At 41.9% G+C, this 26,106-nt stretch overlaps 1 protein-coding gene across 3 annotated transcripts in view; it reads right to left on the bottom strand.

The window, feature by feature from the left end:
- PPP2R2B (protein phosphatase 2 regulatory subunit Bbeta) overlaps window positions 1-26,106 on the bottom strand; it is a gene marked incomplete at both ends in the record, with an annotated part of 456,792 nt that overhangs the window by 418,718 nt on the left and 11,968 nt on the right. For 2 of the 3 annotated variants that reach the window (XM_082622564.1, XM_082622566.1), the window contains one exon: window positions 12,209-12,457. The exons of the other annotated variant lie outside the window; for it this stretch is intronic. In XM_082622564.1, the coding sequence (XP_082478690.1) occupies window positions 12,209-12,282 (74 nt within the window). Of the gene's footprint in view, window positions 1-12,208; window positions 12,458-26,106 lie in introns of those variants that run through there. 3 annotated transcript variants of the gene reach the window in all.

Genomic DNA, 26,106 nt, shown 5'->3' with positions numbered 1-26,106 from the left:
TGCAGTGAAGCCACAGGCTGTGTGTCAGTCTCAGCTCTGACACTAACTAGCTGTGTGCTTTTGGATGGTTCACTTCATCTCTCTGCCAGGTGGAGGGCAGGGCTCTGAACACGGCTGCCCTGTCTCTTCCAGCTCTAGCTATCCATCTGGTTTGACACAAATTGCCAGGACCAAGGTGGTGCCCTGCCCCACTCACAGGCTGCAGCAGCCATTCGGAAAACGGCTCTGTGTGCTCAGGCAGTGGAGGAAATGAATGTTGACCCTTTGCTTCCGAGTTCCCCTCTAAGACCCATCGTTGGCAGGTCTGTAGTCATGCAGTCTCCAACTGAGATTTAGAATCAGGGTGTTTACAAGCAGGGCACCTAACCTCCTTCTCTTGAGCAGCATCCCTCCCTGAGGCTAAATCTAGAGTTCCTGCATCTTGGGCTAGATATGGAGGGAGGAAGGAAACCATGTGACATTCAGTGGTGTTGCCTATATCATCTATACTCTGTTATCCTAGGACAGCGTTTCTTGAATTACTGCACTTGAGGTTTCTTCCTCAATAGGTTTTGGAGTGTGGCTTAGAAATGGGGGTTCTTGGGCTCCACTCTGGTTCTACTGATTCCGAATTTCAGCGGAAAGTGTGTGAGCCCCCAGATCTGCAGTTTAAACTAAGCACTCTAGTTAATCTTATGTATGCTAGCATTTGGGAACCACTGTGTTAGCGGAAGGGAGGCCAAAATCTCGCGGGTCCCTCCACTTGCCTGTTCTTGTTGCCAGCCACGATGATTTGTCATTTGTTTCCCACCATCATTTATCATCACCTATGTGCCAGATCCAGTGGGGAGCAAAGGCTCAAAGTACCTGCTCTCATAGAGCTTATGGTCTAGTGAGAGGAAACGACGATAAACAAACGCAAACATCTAACGCCTGAAGCAGTGAGCAAATCTACAAAGTAAAACCAAGGTTGAGTGCGGGGAGGTGTGTCCTTTCAGAGATGGTAGGCAGGAAGGCCTATCTGAAGGATGACATTTGTGCAAAGCCTTAAAAGAAGTGAGGGAGAGAATAGTGGGGTTGGGCGAAGAACATCACAGTAAGAGGGAACGGCAATCTTAAGCCTGTACACAGCATGTAAACCATCCTCATGCACATGGAGAATTGTCTTGATGGTTCTGAGAAATAGATTTCAGCTCAACTTAAAGATGGAGGCATGGGCTTCCCTGGTGGAGCAGTGGTTGAGAGTCCGCCTGCCAATGCAGGGGACACGAATTCATGCCCCGGTCCGGGAAGATCCCACATGCCGTGGAGCGGCTGGGCCCATGAGCCATGGCTGCTGAGCCTGCATGTCCGGAGCCTGTGCTCCGCAACGGGAGAGGCCACAACAGTGAGAGGCCCGCGTACCGCAAAAAAAAAAAAAAAGATGGAGGCATGGTCAGCACTCTCCTGAAGTTAAATAGGCAGCTTGGGCAGGAAGCAAGCTTTTCATAGCTATGTTATCAGGAACATAGCTGTGAGGGGGTTCATGGACCCTGCGAATGTCCCTGAATCAGAGGTCTTCTCCCAAACGGAAATTCTGTGATTCTTTCCAATGGGATGAAAACAGGTGGTCTGTAACTAAATTGTGTTGCCTTTAGGCAGGGCTGGAACACACAGTGATACACTCCATGATAGCCAATATCATGCCTTTGTGGTTAATGGTACCTACTTGGCTCCTGCAGGATATTACATTTGGGGTTCCCACCATAAGCTTAGACGTTCTATCATCTGGGTTAGAGGACCATGAAAGAATGAATTTATAATTAAGTTAGGACGTGGCTTCCTAACCTTTGCTCCTAAGACTGACTTTTGGCCAACAGTCCCCTGAGAGGACCACCTTGCTGTTTATATATAAATATACGCAGCTGAGCATATGTACTGTGCCCTCCAGAGGCTTGGATATAGCAGCTATTTTGTTGAATAACATGATATAAAAACATTCTTAGTGGTTTTGTCCTAAGACAGCCTTTCTCTTCCTTCTAAATATCATGCTTTGCAAGTGCTGTGTCTGGAAGAGGAAATGCACTCTATTTTTCAATGCCTGGAATGTTTACTGCCTCTTCAAAACACAGCCTGGTGTGTTCCTGACATTGCTCATTTAGAATAACAATTTCTTTGTCTGGATGTCAAGCCAATGGCCAGGTTTCCGTGTTCATAAGACTTTTAATAAGACACACATGCAACTTGAGGAATTTGGGGCGTACTTAGAACCACCTACAAGTCTACAGCACTACAACAATAAGGGCTGCTTCAAGCAAAGCAACCATGTATCTCTGTTTTGAGTGGCCAACTCCTTAAAATATGTCCACCCCCTCTTAGCCTCTCTAATCTATTATTACAGCAGTCAGAACAGTCTTCTCATGCTACAAATATGGCCAGGCTTCTTTCCCCAAGTTCACACCCTTCCATAATTTCCACTTGGTCTTTGGATCAAAACCAAACTCCATCATTCACAACACAGAACATGCAGGGTCACAGCACTCATAGCCTCAGTCTCCTCCAAACTCCTTCTTGGTCTCTGTGCTCCAGCCACACTGGCCTTCCTTCAGGACCTCACATTCACCATGTCCCTCTGGTGACAAGACCTTGAAAACATGCTCTCCCCTTTGCAGGGAAGATTCTCTCTCTTATTCTGCCTAGTTAAATTTTACTCATCCTCCAGATCTCAGCTCAAGTGACACTTCTTCAGGGAAAGTGTCCTGGTCTTCCTGCGCATTACAAACCCCTGTTAGACCTTGCCCTAATTCCATGTCCTCTCCACTGCAGCATTTGCCACAGTTTATATTCATTTGATTAGTTTATTTGTCTTCCATCAGGGCATGAACCACATTTATTTTTACCACCAGTGAACCCATTGCCCAGCCAATATTTGACATATAACAGCTATATTATTTAAGTGTTTGTATTTTTTAAATAAATGACAAAATAAATTAATGATGTCTCTTGCAAGGAGGTTCACTGACTAATGAATTTGCTCCTAACATTTTCAGGTAAGTGACATTCCCAAGTATCAACAATAGGATTCAGAGAAGGCTTTCAGGCGCATCTTTGAATTTATTTGTCTCCCATTTGCTTTCCCTACCAACTGTGCTGTTTCAGACACTTGTGAAGACAAAGGCCCTGGCCATCTTGGCCCATCTTTTCTCCCAGCTCAATCTGCCAGTGAAGAAACAATGACTCAGAAAACTAACGGGCCAGACTCTAACAACAGTGATGATTTCACCGCCAGTGATTTCCCTATTAGATTTATAAAATTGAGTCAAAATGAAGGAATTGCCTTGGGGCACAAGTACCAAAGGCAAATAATGAATTCAGAAACACAAATCAGAACAACACTGACAAGTGTACATTACAGGCAAGCACCAGAAAAGGTGATACAGGTTGAAAGGATCAAAGAATGAAAAAAGGAAGCTTTTTCTGATGGGAGCATGAAGAAATGGAAGGAACCCAGGATTTGCAATCAGACCAGCCTGGTGTTACCACTGGTGAGACCTGGACAAACATTCTGTCACAGCAAGTACAGGGACCGTCCATTAAGTGGCTACCAGCACATGCTGCTCGATACCTTTAATCCTTACAATAAACATGAAAAGGCAACATTATTTACTTCCATTTCACCGTTGAGAAAACAGACACTCAGAGGATAAATAACTTGAAGTCATGTTAGGAACTCTGGTTTATCAGATTCCAAAGCCAAAGTCTTTTCCAACTAAATATCTCATCTCACGAGTCCTCCATCAGTATCTTCACCTGGCCAGGCTTCTTTCCTGGCAGAATTGTTGTGCTAATTATCTCCATGTGATAATAATACATGCAGAGTGCCTGGAGCCCGGTTGGCTTTTATTTAAACATTATTTGCTGTCCTTCCTATTTCTTACCCACTGTCAAATTCCTTATGGATTTTTATTAGCAACTCCTGAAAATGGGGTTACCGTTCCCTGTGAGGTGATTTTATATGTGGAGACTCAAGAGGGGGACCTACTTCACAAAGCACCTCTCATTTAATTTCACACCAGCACCACCAGGTTTTTTTATATTGCCGTTTGAGGCACAGCAGGATTAGCCATTTGCACAAGAGACAGCAATGTCAGAAGAGAACTAGAGCCTAGTCCAGACGACTGACCCAGGATTTTTCCCGTCACCACATCATATCAAAGCACTCAAGGCAGGAGTTGATTTCAGGGGTTTCCACTAATATGAATCATATTAATAATAACAACAGCTAACTCTTAAATTGCACGGGTACCACACTACTCACTTTGTATGAATTATCACATTTACTCACCAAAGCAACACTTTGGTATGTGCATTATGTTTATCCTCCTTTTTATAGATGTCAAAACTAAAGCCCCCCCAGATTGAATAACTTTCTCTATATTAGGTAGATGGTTTAGCCAATACTTGAATAAAACATCTCGAAGCAAACTCATAGATACCATGAAGCCGACAAACGCACAGTAGAGGTTCACTGAATGTTTAAGAGTATGACACTGACCTTGAATCTTCCCAGGACAGCCGCTTATCTGCCAGATATCTTGACCAAAAGCAACCTCTTCTCAGTGGCAGGATTTTAGTCTGTCATTTCAAAGGGATCCACAACTGATCAACCTCTTTCTCCCAGGGCTCTTCCCTTGAGCTCTGAATACGTTCCTCCTTCATGGCTGTTTATCACAGACTCAGCTTCTGGCCTCTGATTGCTCCTAAGATTCACCTGGGGGAACTTTAATACCCAGGATTCCTGGGGCCAACTTCCAGAGAATCTGGGGCGGAGACAGCCCCATGCCTTTGCCACAGCTGATTCTCATGCACGGCCAGGGCTAAAACCTACTGTTAGGGTTGTGTGCCTATGCCTTTCTCTCTCCTTTAGTTTCTTAAAATAGGGATGAATCTTTTCTATCTTTGCAGTTTCCATGTGCTGAGAACAGTGCCTGAATATTGTGGGCAGTGGTATGGGGCAGCTAAGAGCCTGGCTGCTGGAGGTCAGGTAGTCTGGGTGCAAACCCTGATCTACCACATATTAGCTGTGTGGTTTTGAGTAAGTTACTATATAATCCGATGCCTTGTTCCCTCATCTGTAAAGTGAGAATACGCACCAATACTTGTGATGTTTTTGTGAGATTTATGTGAGGTAGGAACTATAAAGTATTTAAGGTAGAGTCTGGCACATAACAAACCCACAAACAATGCTAGCTATGTAGATAGGCAAAAAATTCAATCCACATGGAACCTTAATGCCTATATGTGACAGCTGTGGAAATGCAGTGTGGGATGCAAAAAATAATAACATTAAGTCCAGTTTACTGAATATTCACAGGCATCATGCTAGGTGTTTACCAACATTATTTTTTCACCTTCATGATAATACTTGGACATGTTATTATTAGAGAAGGAAATATACCAGGTAAGTAACTGAAGGTCACCCAGCTGGTAATTATCAGTTCTGAGACTGGAACTCAGGTTCATCTTGTTTCAGAGCTCACTCTTTCCACGTTATCACTGACTTCATATAAATGTTGATTCACATCCATCCACTCAATCAATAAGCACTATGCCATGCTTACCATGGGCTAGAAACTCTTCTAAGTACTGGAGGCACAGAAATGAACAAAACAGAGAATGCCTTTGCTTTCATGTAGCTTATATTCTATAGCATGACAAGACTGGTGACAAATAAGTAAATGGATATATAACATGTCAGGTAAAGATAAGTGCTATGGAGTAAAAATAAAGCAGGGTAAAAGTAACTGGGGAGTGTGTGTTTGTGTATATGTGTGTGTGAGAGAGAGATTTTTTTTTCCATCTGGCTACATTGTAACCTTTTTTCTTTTTTATTGAAGTATAATTTATGTACAATATGTTACAGGTGCACAATATAGTGATTCACAATTTTTAAAGGTTATACTCCATTTATAGTTATTATAAAATATTGGCTATATTCCTGTATTGTACAGTATATCCTTGTACATTATTTTATTTTTTATTTTTCTATTTATATTTTTTTGTAGCTTATTTTATACAAAGTAGTTTGTATCTACCCCTATATTGCCCCTCTCCCCCTCTCTCTCCCTACTGGTAACCACTAATTTGTTCTCTATATCTGTGAGCCTGTTTCTTTTTTGTTATGTTCATTAGTTTGTTGTATTTTTTTAGATTTCACATATACGTGATATCATACAGTATTTGTCTTTCTCTGTCTGACTTATTTCACTTAGCATAATACCCTCCAAGTCCATTCATGTTGTTGCAGATAGCAAGATTTCACTCTTTTTTATGGCTGAGTAGTATTCAATTATGTGTATATGTACCACATCTTCTTTATCCACTTATCTGTTGATGGACACTTAGGTTGCTTCCATAGCTTGGTAACTGTAAATAGTGCTGCTATGAACACTGGGGTGAGACATTTTATTTTAGATAGGAAGGCCAGGAAAGTCCTCTGATAAAGAAACATTTGAGTGATGGATGTGATAAGATGTGATTGGATTCTGGATAATTTTTAGGAGTTTAAGCCCAAGAGGATTTATTGTCGAATTAGAAGGATGTGAGAGACAGAAGGAAATCAAAGACAACTCCAAGGTTTTTGGCTTGAGTAATTAGGAGAACAAAGTTCTCATTTACTGAACTGGAGAAAAATGCTGGACCAACAGGTTTTTCTTTTTTTCTTTTTTTTTTTTTTTTTGCGTTACACGGGCCTCTCACCGCTGTGGCCTCTCCCGTTGCGGAGCACAGGCTCCGGATGCGCAGGCCCAGCGGCCATGGCTCACGGGCCCAGCCGCTCCGCGGCATGCGGGATCCTCCCGGACCAGGGCACAAACCCGTGTCCCCTGCATCGGCAGGCGGAATCCCAACCACTGCACCACCAGGTTAGCCCAACAGGTTTTTCTTGAGAGGAAATCAGTGGCTCTGTTTTGAAATCTCTGTTGGACGTCCAAGTGGAAATATTGGGTAGGCAGTTAGATGTACAAGTCTGCATTTTAGGGAAAGGTTGAAGCTAGAGATGTAAACTGAATAGATGATACTTAAGACCATGAGATCACCTAGGAGCAAGCATAGATTAAGGAGAAGACTGAGCCCTGGGCTCCAATATTTACAGGTTGGGAAGATGATAAGGAACAAGCAGGGGAGTCTGAGGAGGACTAGCAGTGAGGGAGAGGGAAACAGAGAGAAAGTATGGGTCTTGAGGCCAAGAGAAGAAACCCTCTCAAGAAGGAAGCACTGATCATCTGTGCCTACACTGTTAAGAGCTGTAGTGGCAGAGACCTGGCAAAGGATGATTGGATTCATCAATGAGGTGATCACCGGTGACTCTCACTAGAGCCATTTTGCTGGAGGGATGGAAAGAGCAGACTGGAGGGCAAGACAGGGTGACTGTGTATAGAGGACCCTTTCAAGGCATTCTTCTGAAAAGGGGAGTGGGGAATGAGGCAGCAGCTGGAGGGGGATACAGGGTCAGGACATGACTACCTAAAGTGAGATGATTTACAGTATGTTTGTGGACCGCCACAAAAGATCCTGTGGAGAGGAAAGACTTGGTGATAGCAGAGGGAGAGGGGCCGAGTGCAGGAGTGAGGGGCTTGAGTAGGGGTCAGGGGTGGGATCCAGCTCACAGAGGGAGGGCTGGCTGGCTCACTGGCCTTAGATGAAAGCAGGGACAGTTCATCTATTGTATGTAAAAATGGAAAGCAAATTTTAAAGGTAAAGCGGTGTCAAACAATGTAAGCTTCTCTCTCACTTAATCCTTACGATAACCCCTTCAGGTGATGTAATATAATTTTGTTACAGAGAATCATAATGTGCATTTGGGAAAGACTTTCAATGTAGGTGTGTATTTGTAACAATGAGAAAATGAGTAGTCAGGGAACACTGTGGGTAGAAGTGCGTTTGGACGTGGGCCCAAAGTGGGTTGGTTCTAAATACGTGAAAGGGGCTGAGAAGAGAAAGCCAAAAACATGAAATATAAGAATTCCATAAATACATAAAAAGACACAAAATAGAGCAAAACCCTTTCTTAGCCATGTACCTTGGAACCGAACTACATGGATTCTAATCCTAGCCCTTGCACTTAATAGCTGTGTGACCTTGGACAAGTTACCTAACTTCTCTGTGTTCTGGTTTCCTCATGTTTAACACACGAGGACAGTAACAGTACCTACCTCATAGGATTGTTGTGAGGAATATGCAGATGCACCTGTACCTTTATCCATGTACACACACAGTGCAATTGTGCCTAGCAAATGGAAAACACTGCAAGGTTTACTTCTAAAAGTAAAGAGCTAGAAAAATGTGTATTTTTTACCTCTCTGTGTGTGTGGAGACTTCCAGCAGCTCTACTTCTGGGTGTCATTGGAAGATATTTTGCTTAAAAAAGTTTCCTCCTCTTAAAGGAGCATTGTTGAAAGAAGACAGGTAAGTTTATTCATTCACTCTGCCATTCAGTCCTTCATTTAAGAAGAATTTCTTGAGTGTCTACTCAGTCAAGCTCTGTACAAACCAGGTTTCAGAGACTTAAGATGAAGAGGGTAGGATCCCCGTGCCCAAGCTGCTCTGGGCCACCAGGAGACAGACATGGACATAGACTGTTTCAGTGTAAACCTGAAGGCTATTCTCACATTGATCCTCAGAAGGAAATGTGCGATGTAGGGGCAAGAGCACTGAGTTTTGATTTAGACTGTTTGGACTTGAGTCTTGTCTCTGCCACTTTCCTAACCGTGGCTCTGGGCAAGGCAGTGTGTGCCAGTTTCCTCATCTATAACATGGAGATAACGGTGTCGGACGCAAGAGATTGTGTGAGGGGCCAGTGCCTTCAGCACATAGCCAGTGATCCACAGGCTTTGTGGTACTTACTACTGCTTCTCTCTCATTTCTTCTTCTCACTGTGACTGTGGTTTACGTGACTCATGATAACACCTCCATCTTTGGAGTTGTTGAGGAAGTCTTTCTAGAAAGACTTGACTGAAACTGAGTTTTAAAGGATGAACAGGGTTTGCAGCATGGAGCCATGACCAGACAACTCAGGGACAGGATATGGCATGTGGCAAAGCACATTACCCTTTAGGAAAAGAAAGTGGCTCTACTAATTTGTAATAACCCCAATAAAGGCCCTCCCATGTCAGGTGCCAAATTAGGTCCATCGGAGAACATTAGGCAAGGTTCCTCATACCTCACTGGTCTCTCATTCCTATGGGTCTCCCCATCCCCTCTGTCCTGTCTGGAATGGTTTCTTTTTGACTGTGATTGGGATTTTGTTCCTCTAGTCCTGAAGCCGTTTTGCTGGATGAATCCTTTCCTGTCAGGGGGATGGAGTTATGTACACACTTTGAGGTCCATAGAGAAGGGAATACAATCGTTGTCTTCTCAAAACCCTATTTCTGCTGTTTGTGCATCAGCATTATTTACCTGTCCTTTTTTTCTGGTTGTGTCTTCTCATTTCAGTTAAAGTAGAGCATGGTAATAAAAGCAAATCCCTCAAGTATGGTCACCAAAAGCTCCCCAACCCACAATATTTAAAACAACTAGCATTCACATAAGAGTTACATATTGTTGATTTACCCTATGTACAATGTGTTGCTGTATATAATGCACTTAGATAATGCCTTAGATGTCGTAAATACAATACAAGTGCAGTCTGGTTATCATCATCATCATTATCATCACCACCACCCTGTGTATGGCATTCTGAATGTATTTCTTTGCATGTTTTACAAATGAGGACACTTAGGCTCAGAGAGGTAAAGGAACTACCCAACATCACCCAGTTAGCATATGGTAGAGATAGGATTCGAAGCCCAGGATCTTCCTGTGTTGAGAAAACAAAGTCAAGGCAAAGCTGAGAGGACAATGCTAGTCTTCTCAGTAGGACGATTCCATCCCCAAAGCAGCCCAGGAATTGCTAAAGCTCTTAGAATTGTTCTATAATTACTCTTAAGGGGAGGATTTGGGTCATTTGGATTTGTTTGATTTTCACAGGGACAGACACAAGTTATCCATTCTTGACTTTTTCAATTAAATAAAATATGAAGTTCCCAGCCATAACTTTTCCAGAATAGACTACAGAGTGACATGATTGCTAACAATATAAAAACACAAACTCAGATTCATTCTGACATCTTTTTCTCCACAAACTCTAAATAAGTGTAACAAGTTTCTAGTGACACTGTGATGTGCTTGAGGAAACCACTTTGTTGCTTAAGACAGAACAGTAAATAACAGAGACTTGAATATCTAAGAAAGCACATGGTGTGTGGGACTCAAACATGATGGCATCTTTCATGTAGCAAGCTTTATGAAGAACTTTAATTATCACATTTAATTCTTAACGTCCTGGGAGTGGGTCTTTTAATTTCTATTCTAGAGATGAAATCGGGCATAGAGCAATTAAGGGACTTGGCCCTGGCCGCTTGGTATTTAACTCCTGCCTTTTCTACTGTGCCCCTGCGCCTCATCCCTGATTTTAATGTTTTCCAGATGCTATTTTCCTTGACCATTGTCTTCAATAGGTTTACAACAAATTCAGAGACAAGTCTCCCTACTCCCACCCCTAAATCTGATGATAGTTGGTGATTCAGAGATGGTTTGCTTTGACATGAATAAAATGGGGTTTCCATTTTGATGGCATAAATCAGTTAAATTTGATTAAAAACACAGTTCAAGAAAGTTCTTGTGTTGGTGGTGTTTTGTCTGTATTAGGTAGGGTCTTTACTTTGATTCATATACAAAACAGCAACTGAATAGACCAAGTGTTTGGCTTCTCAAAGTTTTAGCTGGGAGGAGAGGACAGGGGACCAATCAGAAACGACTGAGACAGCTTCCTATATGAGTTTAAGTCTTTGTATTTGGAAAGTTCCTCTGGAGATTTCTATCCATGTTACTCCTTATTTCTCCCCAACACATACTGGCTGAATTTCTCTCTATGAGGGAAGAAAGATTTCTCAATGGGCCATCTCCTTTAGCTACTAATAAAAATTTAAAGAAAATATCCAATTTTTAAAAAATCTACGAAATATCAACGTCTATGGAAAATACCATCCTCAGTTTCAATTCAAGGGTGATTCCAAACTTATACTCCCTTTTCTTGGGGGGTACCGATTAAAAAGCACCTTGTGGTATAATACATGCTTCTCTCATTTTACATACACAGCCCCCAGTCCCAGGCTCCTCCTGTGAGGATGAGAAGCGAGGGTGGGTTTTCAGAACAGGCTGTTCGCCAGCTCAGTTCCGGAAGAGTGTGTCTGGACCTGAGGCGTAGTTGCCGTTCCTCACCATCCTTAGCCCTCTTCCATCGAGGACCGCTTGTAGGACAACCCCTAAGGCTGAAAAACAGCCAGCTAGTGGCTTTTCTTGAAATTGCTCTTTTCCAAGGATGTGTCAGGTCAGAAGAAACAGGCAAATCACACATAGAAGATGCATGTCTAGCTAGTCACTCTAGGAACGTTGAAACCTGCTGTGCTTAGTTGAAAGGGAATTGCCAGGATGTTTACAAGGCACACACACGTGCACACAGAAACTCCCCCCTCATGTGTGCATATCATGCTAGGTTAGAGGGCAGCAGAGGAGGTGCCTTAAAGGACCAGGAACTGGGGAACTGTTTATACAAGATTCAGCTCACCCTCGCCTTAAGGTATCAACTTAGGACCCCACAAACCACATTTCCAGCAAGCACTGAAATTCAGCTGCGATCTTCCTGCCCTGCACGCCAAGTACAGACCGAGCAAATCAATCCAACAACCAACGCTCCACAGTCATACAGTAATAAGCTCACTCTATTTTGCTAATTGCTTTCTTGGGCATACACCAAGTTATTAAAAGGACAGTGACAAAACGGAGAGCTTGGATAAATGTATGTGGTAGCATCTACAGCAATTGTTTTTCCCCTTTAACATTAGTTCCAGTTACTTGTTTGCATGTGGAGGAGAACAAGGGAAATTGGCAAAATATTTCTAAATTATTTTCTACTCAGTTGTATCAGTTCTGAGATCACCTCTGCAATATTATCCTGCTCTTCAGAAAATACTTTCCTTGGAGAAGACAGACTGATTTTAGAAGCAGATCTAAGTCTGTGAGATACAAGCTTTTGCCGGGCACGACAGTCATCTAGTAGCTACAGAAGGCAGTATCAGCAGAGCCTGTGGGAAGTCAGACACCAGCCCACTTTTTCCCACCCACCCAGATGCTCTCCCTCTCTGGTCTGTACCTTCTGTGTGGCAGCTGGAAGAGAGGATGGTATTCGGAGGTCTGAAGATGTAAGGCAGGTAACGAGAGAAGCATTTCATCTTCCAAAAAAAAGGAAAAAGAAAAAAAATCTAAATAAAAAACCAGTCTCCTGAATCCATAAGGATTCTCTCGGCCTTTAAAGCTGGCTACATCACCCACATGTTTATGGAGGCTCGCTCCCAGTGCTGCAAAGCTGGGGAGCCCAAGGAATAACTGGAGATGGGTCCCATTTTGCCATCAGCGCCAGGAAGCACTGCCTTACATTTCTGCATGCAGCTCAAACTCAGAAGCCCCCAAGCAAGCCGGGATATAGCCTCTTCATTGGCTGCAGCTCCTCCGAGCAGGATTTGCTGAGTAAGTCAGTCTTGCCTGTAAACACACGCTGAAATGCCCTGCCTGAAACCTCTCCCTTTTCCCGTGTGGTCAGTTTCTTTTAGCAATAGAAATCCAGCAGGATATGGGAGTCGTGAGGATAAGTGACCATCTCTTATTTAGCTGCAAGATCAGATGAAACAAAGACAGCATAGTGTTCCGCCCTGGAGAGAGATGGCTGTTAAAAGGAGCCACCCGTAATGCCATGGGTCTCAGGAATATTAAAGTACAGTGCAATGAAATGGGTCTCTGTCCCTGCTTAATCTAGATTGAGTTCTATTTTTTTTAATATGAAACCCAAACAATAGCACCATTTATCACTTAGGTGAAGCCAAAAGCTGGGTTGAGTAGTTGGTAACAGAGGGCTAACACAGACAGATCCTGTGCTCCACTACAGCTGTTTTTTCCTGCCAGCACTCACACCGAGGCAATAACTTGGTTCTGAGTTATTTGCTGTACAAATTTAAAGCCACAGCACAAGAATAGAGGCTAAACCCACATGAACTGGCCCTTCACCAAGCCGTGCACCCTGATGGCATATGACAATATGTAACGAGTAAGTTGACGCAAGGATTATACAACTTTACCAAAACTCTCACTGAGATTGCAAATGAGAGGGCAGGGGAGAACGGAAGAGGGAGAGGGAGAGGGAGAGGGAGAGGGGGAGTGGGGAGAGGGGAAGAGAGGGAGGGAGGGAGGGAAGGAGGGAGGGAGAGGGGAGGGGGAGGGGGAGGGAGGAGAGAGAGAGAGAGAGAGAGAGAGAGAGAGAGAGAGAGAGAGAGAGAGAGAATGAGAATATTAAAGGAAAGGACCAATTGCCAAATATAAATGATTTGGATTGGGGAATTGGTTTGGTTATGACCCAGGAAATAGTAATAACTTTGGAAACCTTACCACTGGAAGGTAAGCACAAGGCACCAGTGGGAGATTTATAAGTTCTGTCAAAGACACTAGTGACTATGATAAAGAGAAATAGATGAATGTTTTTGTGCTGCATTCAGAGGCACAAGGAAATGATTTAAATGGTCCTCAAAGGAAAACCAGTATTCCCCTGAGTGAAATTTTTTAAAATAAGATTTAATATAAAAGTGTGCCTTGAAATCTGATAGAATAATTTTTGAGCCTTTATGGGCTCTCCTCTTTACAAAACTACTTAACTTAGCATTGGAGAAATGTGCTGGTCTGCCCACAAGAGCAAAGACTTAGAGCCATAAGTGATTATAGTGTCAGTGCAGGCCAGGATGTACATCCACTCTTCCACCAACATGCTCTCTCCCTGATTTTTGGATCATTGCAACATGATGACAAACTACTGGTGGGGACAGGACATTTTAGTCCTTTGATAGTCATACAACCCTTCACTTCCTTAGACCCAGAGACCTGGCAAGGTTGGGCCATCCCAAGTAAGTTGCTGTTTAAACAATGCCTAAAAGGTCTGGATTGGTTGTGTGAATAATCTCAAAATCACAACAGAAGAGCAAATCCAGAGGCATCTTCCTGAGAGATACAGAACTCCTAATCCCTGATCAGTAATGAGTCAAAATGGAAGGAGTGTGGGCTTTGGGGTAAAGCGGACAGTGTGAATCCCAGTGCATTCACTCTTTGGTTGGATAGATATAAACACAACTTTAACACCTGTGAGACTTAGTTTCTGCATCTATAAAATGGGAACAAGGTTTTCCTCTTGTATTCTTGAATGAAGGGAGATAAGCATACGATGCACCTGGTACATTGTAGACACTTGGTAAACTGTCACTGCCAATGCTGTTCTTACTGTGGTTGTTAGCCTTCTCTGAGCTTCTATGGCCACATACCAACCTCAGAATAGTGAAAGAGCGGGTGTGGTTAAGAGGGTGGTGTGGCCACTAGACAGCTAGTGTTGAAGCCTACCTTTTTTTTTTTTTTTTTTGCGGTATGTGGGCCTTGCACTGTTGTGGCCTCTCCCGTTGCGGAGCACAGGCTCTGGACGCGCAGGCTCAGCGGCCATGGCTCAGGGGTCCAGCCGCTCCACGGCATGTGGGATCTTCCCGGACCGGGGCACGAACCCGTGTCTCCTGCATCGGCAGGAGGGCTCTCAACCACTGCGCCACCAGGGAAGCCCCTGAAGCCTACCTTTGATATTGACTTACTGTGTGATCTTGGGCAACTGACTCAACATCTCTAAGCCCCATTACAGATCTAGTAAGGATAATAATAGAACCTTACATGATATCATGAGGGAAAAATAGGATGGCTTATATGAAAGGTTAAACACAGTGCCATTAAAATGCCTGATTTAGTGCCAGGCCTATGGACCCTATCTACCCATCTGCAGAATGGGCAAGGGACAGGAAGGACAAATTGGAAATCTCCTTGGACAGGTGATTCCCATGCAGGTGGTTTGTTCTGCACCATTTGAACTGTTCAATGGGCTTTCACATCTTTTTTTTCTCTTTGATTCTGAACAATCCCATTTTACAGAAGACAAAACTGGCTGAGAGGCTATAATAATTTATCCAAAGTCCAACAGCCCCCTGAGGAAATCTAGTGTTTGTACACCAGAATCACTTGATGAGCTTGTAAAGAATGCAGATTTCACAGCCCTGAAGCCTATTGATTCAGACTCTCTGGGGATAGACAAGGAATCTGAGTATTTAACAATCCACATGATCCTTTAAAGTTTGAGAACTTCTGGAGTAAGGTATTTCATTTCATGCTTTGGCTTGAAGGGTCAGGGTACCAAAGTTTTTTAAACACCCTTCTTGTAAATCATTTGTCTCACCACTTTTGTCCAACAATTGGTTGCTACCTTAAGTTATATCAGGCATTAGACTGAGTGATGGGGATACAGGATATAAGATACCATCCCTGCTCTAATGCAGTACACTATTACAAGGACTAATAAACTATTATAATACAGCATTAAAGGGGTGACAGAAGGAAGAGGTTCTGAAAAGATTCTTTGGGTTTATAGAGTCCCAAAAGGTCAATGTTAAAGATCCATGCTTTTACTCAGGGTCATTCAGGATCACCCAGCGTCACTCAGCATCACCTAGGGCTGCCTAAGTTCATTCCGGAATCACCCAGAGTCACTCAGAATCACTCAGGATCACCCAGTGCCACCCAGGGTAACCTAGAGTCACCCCAGATCACCTAGGGCCACCCAGGGTCACCCAGGGTCACCCAAGTCCACCCAAGATCACCCGGTATCAGGCAGTTTTGGTCAACCTGCTACATTCGCGTTTACATTCTAAGTGTCTGGTCCACTGGTAAAGGACGGATTGGCCTCCATCTCTGAGATTTTGTCCAAGTGTGTGGTCTGCAATCCAGTAAGAGCAATAATAATAATATGGTATTTGCCCAGTTTAAAAAAAAAAAAAGGATCCATGCTTTTGCATTAGGTATTAATTATAAAAAGTTCCTATTAAAAGGCAATTATCTTACTGAAGGCCTAGCAAATAAAGAGTTAGCAGTCATTTACTCCATAAGTGGAACTAGACTCTGATAGGCTTAATGTCATCACAGATAAAAGCAGGGCTACCAGGAGAGGATGTAATCTTTCTCAGGGGAGGGGAGGCTCCAAGGCAGTGGCAGAGGTGCCTGGAGGGAGGGCCCAAGAGCAGAAAGAGAAAGAGAAATGAGAAGCCTAGGAGGAGGGAAAGATAAAGGTGACCCATTTTAGGTGCCATGCGAGAAGGGCCTGGAGTCTGGCCCAGAGACAAGAAACACCCCAGATGACTTCCACATGCCAGGTTCCGACATCAAATGGCAAAAAAAAAAAAGGAATTAATCGGGAGATTGTTGAGTGCTGCACTATGGACCAGACTGTTCCAAGCTTTCTTTAGACTGACCTCTTGGGAGATCAGAAGCAATCACTTTTGTCCTGCAAAGTCCCAGCCGGAGCCCTTGCCTTGGGGCCTCCCAGCAGCCCATTCCCATTGGTCCCATTTATGTTGCCTTCTCTCACTGAAGCCCAACTCTTTTTTTTTTTTTTTTTACATCTTTATTGGAGTATAATTGCTTTACAATGGTGTGTTAGTTTCTGTTTTATAACAAAGTGAATCAGTTATACGTATACATATGTTCCCATATCTCTTCCCTCTTGTCTCTCCATCCCTCCCACCCTCCCTATCCCACCCCTCTAGGTGGTCACAAAGCACTGAGCTGATCTCCCTGTGCTATGCGGCTGCTTCCCACTAGCTATCTATTTTACGTTTGGTAGTGTATATATGTCCATGCCACTCTCTCACTTTGTCACAGCTTACCCTTCCCCCTCCCTCAAGTCCATTCTCTAGTAGGTCTGTGTCTTTATTCCCGTCTTACCCCTAGGCTCTTCATGACATTTTTTTTTTCTTAGATTCCATATATATGTGTTAGCACATGGTATTTGTCTTTCTCTTTCTGACTTACTTCACTCTGTATGACAGACTCTAGGTCCATCCACCTCACTACAAGTAACTCAATTTCGTTTCTTTTTATGGCTGAGTAATATTCCATTGTATATATGTGTCACATCTTCTTTATCCATTCATCCAATGATGGACACTTAGGTTGCTTCCATCTCCTGGCTATTGTAAATAGATCTGCAATGAACATTTTGGTACATGACTCTTTTTGAATTATGGTTTTCTCAGGGTATATGCCCAGTAGTGGGATTGCTGGGTCATATGGTAGTTCTATTAGTAGTTTTTTAAAGAACCTCCATATCTTTATACAAAGATAAACAAACTGGACCTAATGAAACTTAAAAGCTTTTGCACGGCAAAGGAAACCATAAACAAGACCAAAACACAACCCTCAGAATGGGAGAAAATATTTGCAAATGAAGCAACTGACAAAGGATTAATCTCCAAAATTTACAAGCAGCTCATGCAGCTCAATAACAAAAAAACAAACAACCCAATCCCAAAATGGGCAGAAGACCTAAATAGACATTTCTCCAAAGAAGATATACAGACTGCCAACAAACACATGAAAGAATGCTCAACATCATTAATCATTAGAGAAATGCAAATCAAAACTACAATGAGATATCATCTCACACCGGTCAGAATGGCCATCATCAAAAAATCTAGAAACAATAAATGCTGGAGAGGGTGTGGAGAAAAGGGAACACTCTTGCACTGCTGGTGGGAATGTGAATGGGTACAGCCACTATGGAGAACAGTATGGAGGTTCCTTGAAGCCCAACTCTTATGGGAAAGTTGCCCTGATCATTCTGTTTTAACATGTTTTTACAACCTTCTTTTGGGAAATATCATCATCACAGCCTTTCATTTTGCTAACAAGTAAACTAAATTCCAGGGGGGGAAAATTAGATTATTTAAGGTCAGTCAGGCTGAGACTGCCCAGGTTTTTACTCTCAGGTCAAAACAGAGCAAATTCCTATTCATTCTTCAAATCTTAAGTAGAATGTCACATCATCAGAGAGAGGTTTCTTAATGCCTCAGACAGGGTCAAATCCATCTGCTACAGACTCTCAAATACCATCCTCCCCTTTTAAAACACTCATTTATTATTGATCATATTTGTTGAGCATCTATGTGTGCCAGGGTGCTAAGGAGTCAATAGTAAACAAGACAGATAAAATACCTGCCCTCTCCTTCAGGTATAATTATCACTCCTAACATACAGGGCTGTGATGAGGATTAAATAAGTTAACTTATGAAAGTGATTAGAATTCTACATGGCACAAAGTAAATGCTATTCAATTACTTTGATCACTGCTATAAAGTGTCTATCTCCCTTGCCAGGCTCTAAGTGGGAGGAGGATAGGACTTTGACTTTTCTCTGCTGAATCCTAAGTGTGAGGCTCTCTGCCTGACACATAATAGGAATTCAATAAATATGTGCTGGACTGAATTGAGTTGAACTGAACAAGGGGAATTCTGACATAATTGCCATCAATTTCCCCACACTCTCCAGTCAGTGTGTGAAACTCACAATTTGGTACTTTCTGATCTGCAAGGAAGAGGAACCTCTTTTTGTTAGTTCATTCATCCATTGATACAAGATAGTATTTTTAGCAGCTTTTAAATTCTAGGAATGCTTCTAGATGTTGGCGATACAGCAGTAAATAATATATTAAGGTTTAGCTCACTGAGTTTACATTTTAGAAGAAGGACATAGACAATAAACAAGTAAATATTATATCAACAAGGTTATTTCAGATGGTGAAAAGAAGAATAGTGATCCAGCAATTCCACTACTAGGTACTCATCCAAAGAAAATGAAACCACTAACTAAAAAAGACATATGCACCCCCATGGTCACTGCGGCATTATTTACCATAGCCAAGATGTGGAAACAACCTAAGTGTCCACCAATGGATGAATGGATAAAGAAGATGTGTTTTGTGTGTGTGTGTGTGTGTGTATACACACACACACACATATATACAATGGAATATTATTCATCCATAAAAAGAAGGAAATCTTGTCATTTGTGACTACATGTGTGGAACTTGATGGCATTATGTTAAGTGAACTAAATCAGACAGAAAAAGATAAATACCATATGATCTCACTTATATGTGTAATCTAAAACAAACCAGCAAAAAAAAAACCCACCCCAAGCTCACAGATACAGAGAACAGATTGGTGATATTCAGAGGCAGGGTGTGGGAGGCAGGCAAAATGGGTGAAAGTGGTCAAAAGCACAAACGTCCAGTTATAAAATAAACAAGTCATGAAGATGTAAAGTATGGTGACTATAGTTAATAACACTGTATTGTGTATTTGAAAGTCACTAAGAGAGTAGATCTTAAAAGTTCTCATCCTAAGAAAAAAATATTGTAATGATATATGGTGACAGATAACTAGACTTATTTAGGTGATCATTTCACAATATTTACAAATATAGTATCATCATAATGCACACCTGAACCTATGTCAATTATACCTTAATTTAAAAAATAGTAGACTGAAGAAAATAAAATAGGGGATGTGGTAGAGTGGCTGCTTTGCTTGGATGGTCACAGAAGGCTTCTCTGAGGAGGTGACGTTTCAGCTGAGGGCTGAAAGACAAGGTGCTGGACAAGAAAGGGTTTTGATCCTCTCCTTCACTCTCTGCAGCCTACAATTTACCTTCAGAGAAATTTTCTCTTCCAACTTAATGACTGATATATTTGATTATTTTAAAGTAATAAAATCAACTAAAATCAATTAAAAATAAATAAAAATACAATATGTGCACCAAAAAAAATAAAGTAATAAATTGTTTAGTGTTTGATTCACTGCATTACTATAAGTTTGGTGGGGGCAAAGGGTGCACTGTCTTGATCACTGTGGTATCCCCCAGGCCTAGCGGAGAAGTCAGTGGAGACTTGACCCACATTTCTGATTGGCAGACTGGACCGGTTGCTGAGTCAGCTGTCTTGGCATGTGACTAAAGCAAGTGAGAGGTAGGCAGCCACAGATAAGACTAAAGAGGATTCTGAAGATGGAAGAGAGGCTCAATTTAGAGCAGATGCCACCATGCAGCAAAGAAAGAAACAATAGTCATTTACAACAGAATATTTTGGCTCTCATTGAAAAGACTATAGAATGAAAAGCATAATAAAGCCAAGCACATTTCCCACCAAATTTTTTTATACTAATTCTCACAGTACCTACAAAAAGTAGACAAATAACTTCTCCTAATTTATTGAGATGTCGGAGCAAGTAGCTGATAGATAGATAGATAGATAGACAGATAGACAGACAGACAGACAGATAGATAGATGATAGATTCTAAACCATAGAAATATGATTTGATTTTAATAGATGATGATAAGAATCATAATTACAACCACCACCAAATCTGAGTTCTTACTAGGTCCAGCCACTCTACTAACCACTATACCTAGAAGAGCTCATTTAATCCTCTTAAAAATTATAATAAAGTAAATGTTATTATTTTATTTGTTTATGCATGAGGAAATTTGCATAGAGATATTAAGTAGCTTGCCAACTGTAAGCAGGTAGAGGAACTAAGATTCTAGTGCAGACTTTTCGCTCCTACTCCCACGCTGTGTAGATGCTGTGCTGCTTCCTGGGCTCCATGATCTTGACATTCTCTCCTGTGTAGTCTAGTATAAGACAGAATACCTAGAATGAGACTAAACTTCTGTGTCTACTTATTTGGAACTTGTGAACATTTGATCAGGGCTGGTCAAGTTTACTTCTGACCTATTTGAAAGAAAGGGTTTGCTAATGACTAGCATAATCATGTGGGAGAAATCTAACCAAATCCATGCACCTACCCGTCAATGACCCCAGAGAGTCAATATGCATTGAAGGTTTACTATTTCTAAGACACAAAGCCAAGGGCTGTGGGAGTGGGGGGATGGATAAGACACAATGTGTAAAGGTGAGTAGGGAGGTTAGAAATAAAGAAATAAATGAAAAATATAAATATCAATATATTAAAACTTACAGAAGGTCCATAAGAGAGTAAGAGATAAGTAAGTGCACAGTAGGAAACTCTCACAGCTAACTGGGACATGGGATCAGATTCCAAGAAGACTTCCTGGAGGTGGTGGCATTTGAGATAGGATTTGAAGGACAGAGAGAATTTGAATCTGTAGAGATGTGAGTGGTAAGAACATTCTGATAGGAAGTAATAATTAGAGCAATAGTTTGAAGGTAGGGAACCTCAAGAATTATATAGGGGAACAGTGAGTACTTCCGTTTATTAGTCAGTCTATTATAAGATGTTTCTTAATGCTACTTTATGAATATGAAAATAATAATATTACATTAAAAATTTTTTACAGTTATCACAACTCAAATTCACTCTTTCCCCTATTTACTCCAAATTCATGGAATTATAAAATGTGTTTTAAATATATAAAGCAGATTCCAACTTCTATGTTTGGGCTATGCACTAATTGGCTTTCATTCAGAAAGCGTGGACTTCAACCTCCCTTTATCCAAGCTGGATAAAGAACAACCCAATTATTCAGTCCGTATTATGTCTCAAAGCCTTTGTAAGAAGAAAGTATTACAATGTAAATCCAGAATGTGTTTCCAATTCCTCAAAAGGAACTGCCTTGTCTGCTTTTCTCCTGCACAGCTCTGGGTTGTAACTACACCATGAACAGTATGAAAAGGAATCAATATGCTAAGGTAATAACAATATATTTCTTCTGGATTTCTCTGACTACGATATCCATTCCAGGCTTATTCCCCAATACTAGGCAGCACTATTTCCTTTTGGACAGATGAGGACATTGGAGGATTTTAAGGCAACCCAGCACATGAATCCAGGTGGTGAGATCTTAGTTTTCTGACCCTTAGGCCACCCTTTAGAGATACAAGAAAAGGTATGAGTGATCAGGTTTAATGCCTTCTCTGGAAAACACTTCTAACCCAAGTTTTTCCTTGATTCTGAGAGGTCATAATAGTAAATCTTTCAGGAGGTAGCCGGGGAGAGAACGTTCTACCTGTTGCTCTTGAGGTTCAGAGCAAGACTTGCTCATTCAGGCAAGACTTCCCTGGAGAGTCTGCACTGCACACACAGCCTGTGAGGAGTTCTGTTTGGTCTGCAGAGTATTTTATGTTTTAATTCAAACTTCATGCCTTTAAATGGTCTGTGCACTCACCAGTCTCTCTGCATCTGGAGAGATTTACACACTTATGTTCCCCTCTGTTTCTGTCTATGGACTTTGCTTTCCAGCAGGGTTCCTCAGCTTCAGCACTATTGACATTCAGGGCTGGATAATTTGTTGGTGGTGGCAGAGAAGCTGGGGTGGGGGTACTGAAGGATGGGGGAGGAGGTCTATGCTGTGCATCGTAGGAGGTTTAGCAGCATCTCTGGCCTCTACCTACTACATGCCAGTATCAAGCCCTCCCTGCCTCAGTCGTGACAATAAAAAAAAAAAAATGTTTCTAGACATTGCTGAATATCCCCTGGAGGGCAAAATCCTATCCCACTCCCTATCCCCACAGTGAGAATCACTGCTTTATAGCAATATGTCTTCAGAGACCAGGGCTGGGGTAATGGCCACATTAATTGTACATCAGGCAGCATCATGTGGGCAAGTAACACGCTGAGAGGAGAACTGAGTTCTAACTGTACTTCTTCATATCTTGGAGTCCTCACCTTACTCTCCCACAGATCTGGTGTATAAATCCTATGAAACTATATTCGTAGAAGTGTTTTGACAATTTGAAAATATAATGTTGTCGCCATTTGGTCTAACTTGGGTCTTTAGGCAGCCACTGGTACTGGCACATTGAAAAATGGCAGCTCTATTCTGTGATAAATTATTTAAGTTGGAAGGAATCCCATCCACCAATTTTACTGACAGGGCATTGAACTAGTAATAAGAAACATCACTCTTGCCACTAGAATGAATTTTCTTAGAGTCTTCTGTCTTGTTGGGCTTTGCTGATTGGAAAGCTGGTGGTCATTCATTCACGCATGCATTTATTCAATAATATTTGTTCAGTAGCATGATGTGCCAGGCCCTGTGCTGGGCGTTAGGGCTGCTTATACAACTTGTAGTTGTAGTAGACACATTATATATGGCCCTGCCTTCATGGAGATTATGATCTAGCAGAGGAAACATGCAAGGAGTAAGGAAATCATAATGCATTTGGCAAGTGCTACGATAGATAACATCCAGGACCTCTTGGAAGGGCCATCAAGCTGAGAGTTCAGGGTTAGGGAAGGCTTACTAGGAAAAGTGAAACCAAGGCTGAGATGTGAGTGATGAGTAGGGGTGTGCCAGGGAAAGAGAGGGTGAACAATATTTGTGGCAAAGAGGACAGCACGTGTGTAGTGCTGGACGTGAGGGACTATGGCATGAGGGGAAAATGGAGCACAGCGGACATGAAGGAAAACAGAGAGTGAGGTTGGAAGTATCCTAAGTGGGGCCCACTGAAGGATTTAGGGAGGCAAGTGACATGTGTGCACATGAGAAATACGACTCCAGGTACAGGGTGAAGAACAGGCTGGAGGTAGTCAAGATGAGAAGGAGGACGGAGAAAACCAAGGAGGCTGCTTCAATATCCAGAGAAGGGAAGATGGTGCCAAACTAGGCGAGTGGCAATGGTGTTGGAGAGGTCAAGGGATTCTAGAGATTATATCTGAGACATTCAGGAGCAAGAATGATATAGGACTTAGACTACATGAGCAGGTGTGTTGAGGGAAATGAGGAATGCAGAGTGAAGGATGACTCTAAGTTGTGTGGGTGGGCTTTAGGAGGAAGTAAGTGGAGTTGACTAAGGCCATTGCTGTTCCTTACAAAAAAATGAAAGCATGTTTATGGGGCTCCTGCTGAGTGCAGTTCCCTGAGCTAAATACTAACAAGCATTATCTCATTTAAGTCTTGCAACACCCCTATGATATAGGATCTTTTATTTTTAGTACATGCTTGAGGACACACAACTGGTAATGACAAAGCCAAGATTCTGACTCAGCTTCCTGATTCCAGCACCTGGTCTCTGAAGCACCATATGTCAACATTATTAATTCACTTGAGTGTTCACGTCTAGGTTTAAATCATAGGTCTTCTGGTTACTAACAAGTTTAGAGGGATCACTGCATCATTTAAACTCGTTGAATCTCAGTTTCTTCAGCCAAAATCTGGGTATTAGAATACCTCCTTCACAGAGTTGGTATAATGATTAAATTAGTCCTAATACTGAGAGAGCAAACATTTATTGATGCTGAGTATATTCCATGCTGTGTTATAAACACTTTATATATATTACCTAATTTCATCCTCACAAGGGCCCTTGAAGTGGCTTCAATTATTTTCTCTATGTTACAGATGAGGAAACAGAGGCACAGAGAGATTAAATGCTTACTCAGAGTTACATAACTGGGATGCAAACGTGGGTGTGCATTTCTGGATCCTGGGCTGCCAAAATCGATGGAACGTTTCCCCAATACTGAGGTAGCTGGTACAGTCTGAAGAGCGAAAGATGTGGGTTGTCATGTTACCTAAAGTTTTTTTGCCTTTATGAATGTATCTGCATTTTTTTCAGTAATGTACGGAAGAGCCTGGGATTCTCCAATATCTGCGGATAGGTGGACTTCTTGTTATAAGGAGCTTTTTAATTGTAACTTATTGGGTGATGTAGCAATTAAGGGGTTATAACACTGTTCCTCTGAACTGTCTTCTGTTTGCAGCACTTGGATGGTGTGTTGAACAGGCGGGATAGAATATAAGTGACAGGACTTTGTGTTTTGAACTGCAGGTCATTTGCATGTCCTGCCTTTTTTTTTTTTCTAATCTCCCAATTAAAAAGTTCTTTAAAGTTGTTCATTTTATTGCTTAGAAAGGTGTAATATACTTACTGAATCAAAGGATCATGAGAGATTACTATAAGCAACTGTATGCCAATAAAATGGACAACCTGGAAGAAATGGACAAATTCTTAGAAATGCACAACCTTCCAAGACTGAACCAGAAAGAAACAGAAAATACGAACAGACCAATCACAAGCACTGAAATTGAAACTGTGATGAAAAATCTTCCAACAAACAAAAGCCCAGGACCAGATGGATTCACAGGTGAATTCTATCAAACATTTAGAGAAGAGCTAACACCTATCCTTCTCAAACTCTTCCAAAATCTGGCAGAGGGAGGAACACTCCCAAACTCATTCTACAAGGCCACCATCACCTTGATACCAAAACCAGACAAAGATGTCACAAAGAAAGAAAACTACAGGCCAATATCACTGATGAACATAGATGCAAAAATCCTCAACAAAATACGAGCAAACAGAATCCAACGGCACATTAAAAGGATCATACACCATGATCAAGTGTGGTTTATCCCAGGAATGCAAGGATTCTTCAATATATGCAAATCAATCAATGTGATACACCATATTAACAAATTGAAGAAGAAAAACCATATGATCATCTCAATGGATGCAGAAAAAGCTTTTGACAAAATTCAACACCAATTTAAGATAAAAACCCTGCAGAAAGTAGGCATAGAGGGAACTTTCCTCAACATAATAAAGGCCATATATGACAAACCCACAGCCAACATCATCCTCAATGGTGAAAAAGTGAAACCATTTCCACTAAGATCAGGAACAAGACAAGGTTGCCCACTCTCACCACTATTATTCAACATAGTTTTGGAAGTTTTAGCCACAGCAATCAGAAAAGAAAAAGAAAGAAAAGGAATCCAAATCGGAAAAAAAGAAGTAAAGTTGTCACTGTTTGCAGATGACATGATACTATACATAGAGAATCCGAAAGATGTTACCAGAAAACTACTAGAGCTAATCAATGAATGTGGTAAAGTTGCAGGATACAAAATTAACGCACATAAATCTCTAGCATTCCTATACACTAATGAAGAAAAATCTGAAAGTGAAATTAAGAAAACCCTCCCATTTACCACTGCAACAAAAAGAATAAAATTTCTAGGAATAGGGCCTCCCTGGTGGCGCAGTGGTTGAGAGTCCACCTGCCGATGCAGGGGATGCGGGTTCGTGCCCCGGTCTGGGAGGATCCCATATGCCGCGGAGCGGCTGGGCCCGTGAGCCATGGCCGCTGAGCCTGTGCGTCCGGAGC

Source organism: Mesoplodon mirus (genome assembly GCF_964341445.2).
Source record: "Mesoplodon mirus genome assembly, chromosome: 5".
Taxonomy (NCBI): domain Eukaryota; kingdom Metazoa; phylum Chordata; class Mammalia; order Artiodactyla; family Ziphiidae; genus Mesoplodon; species Mesoplodon mirus.
The sequence above is the reverse complement of the archived record's forward strand: the minus strand, read 5'-3'. Positions and strand labels throughout refer to the sequence as shown.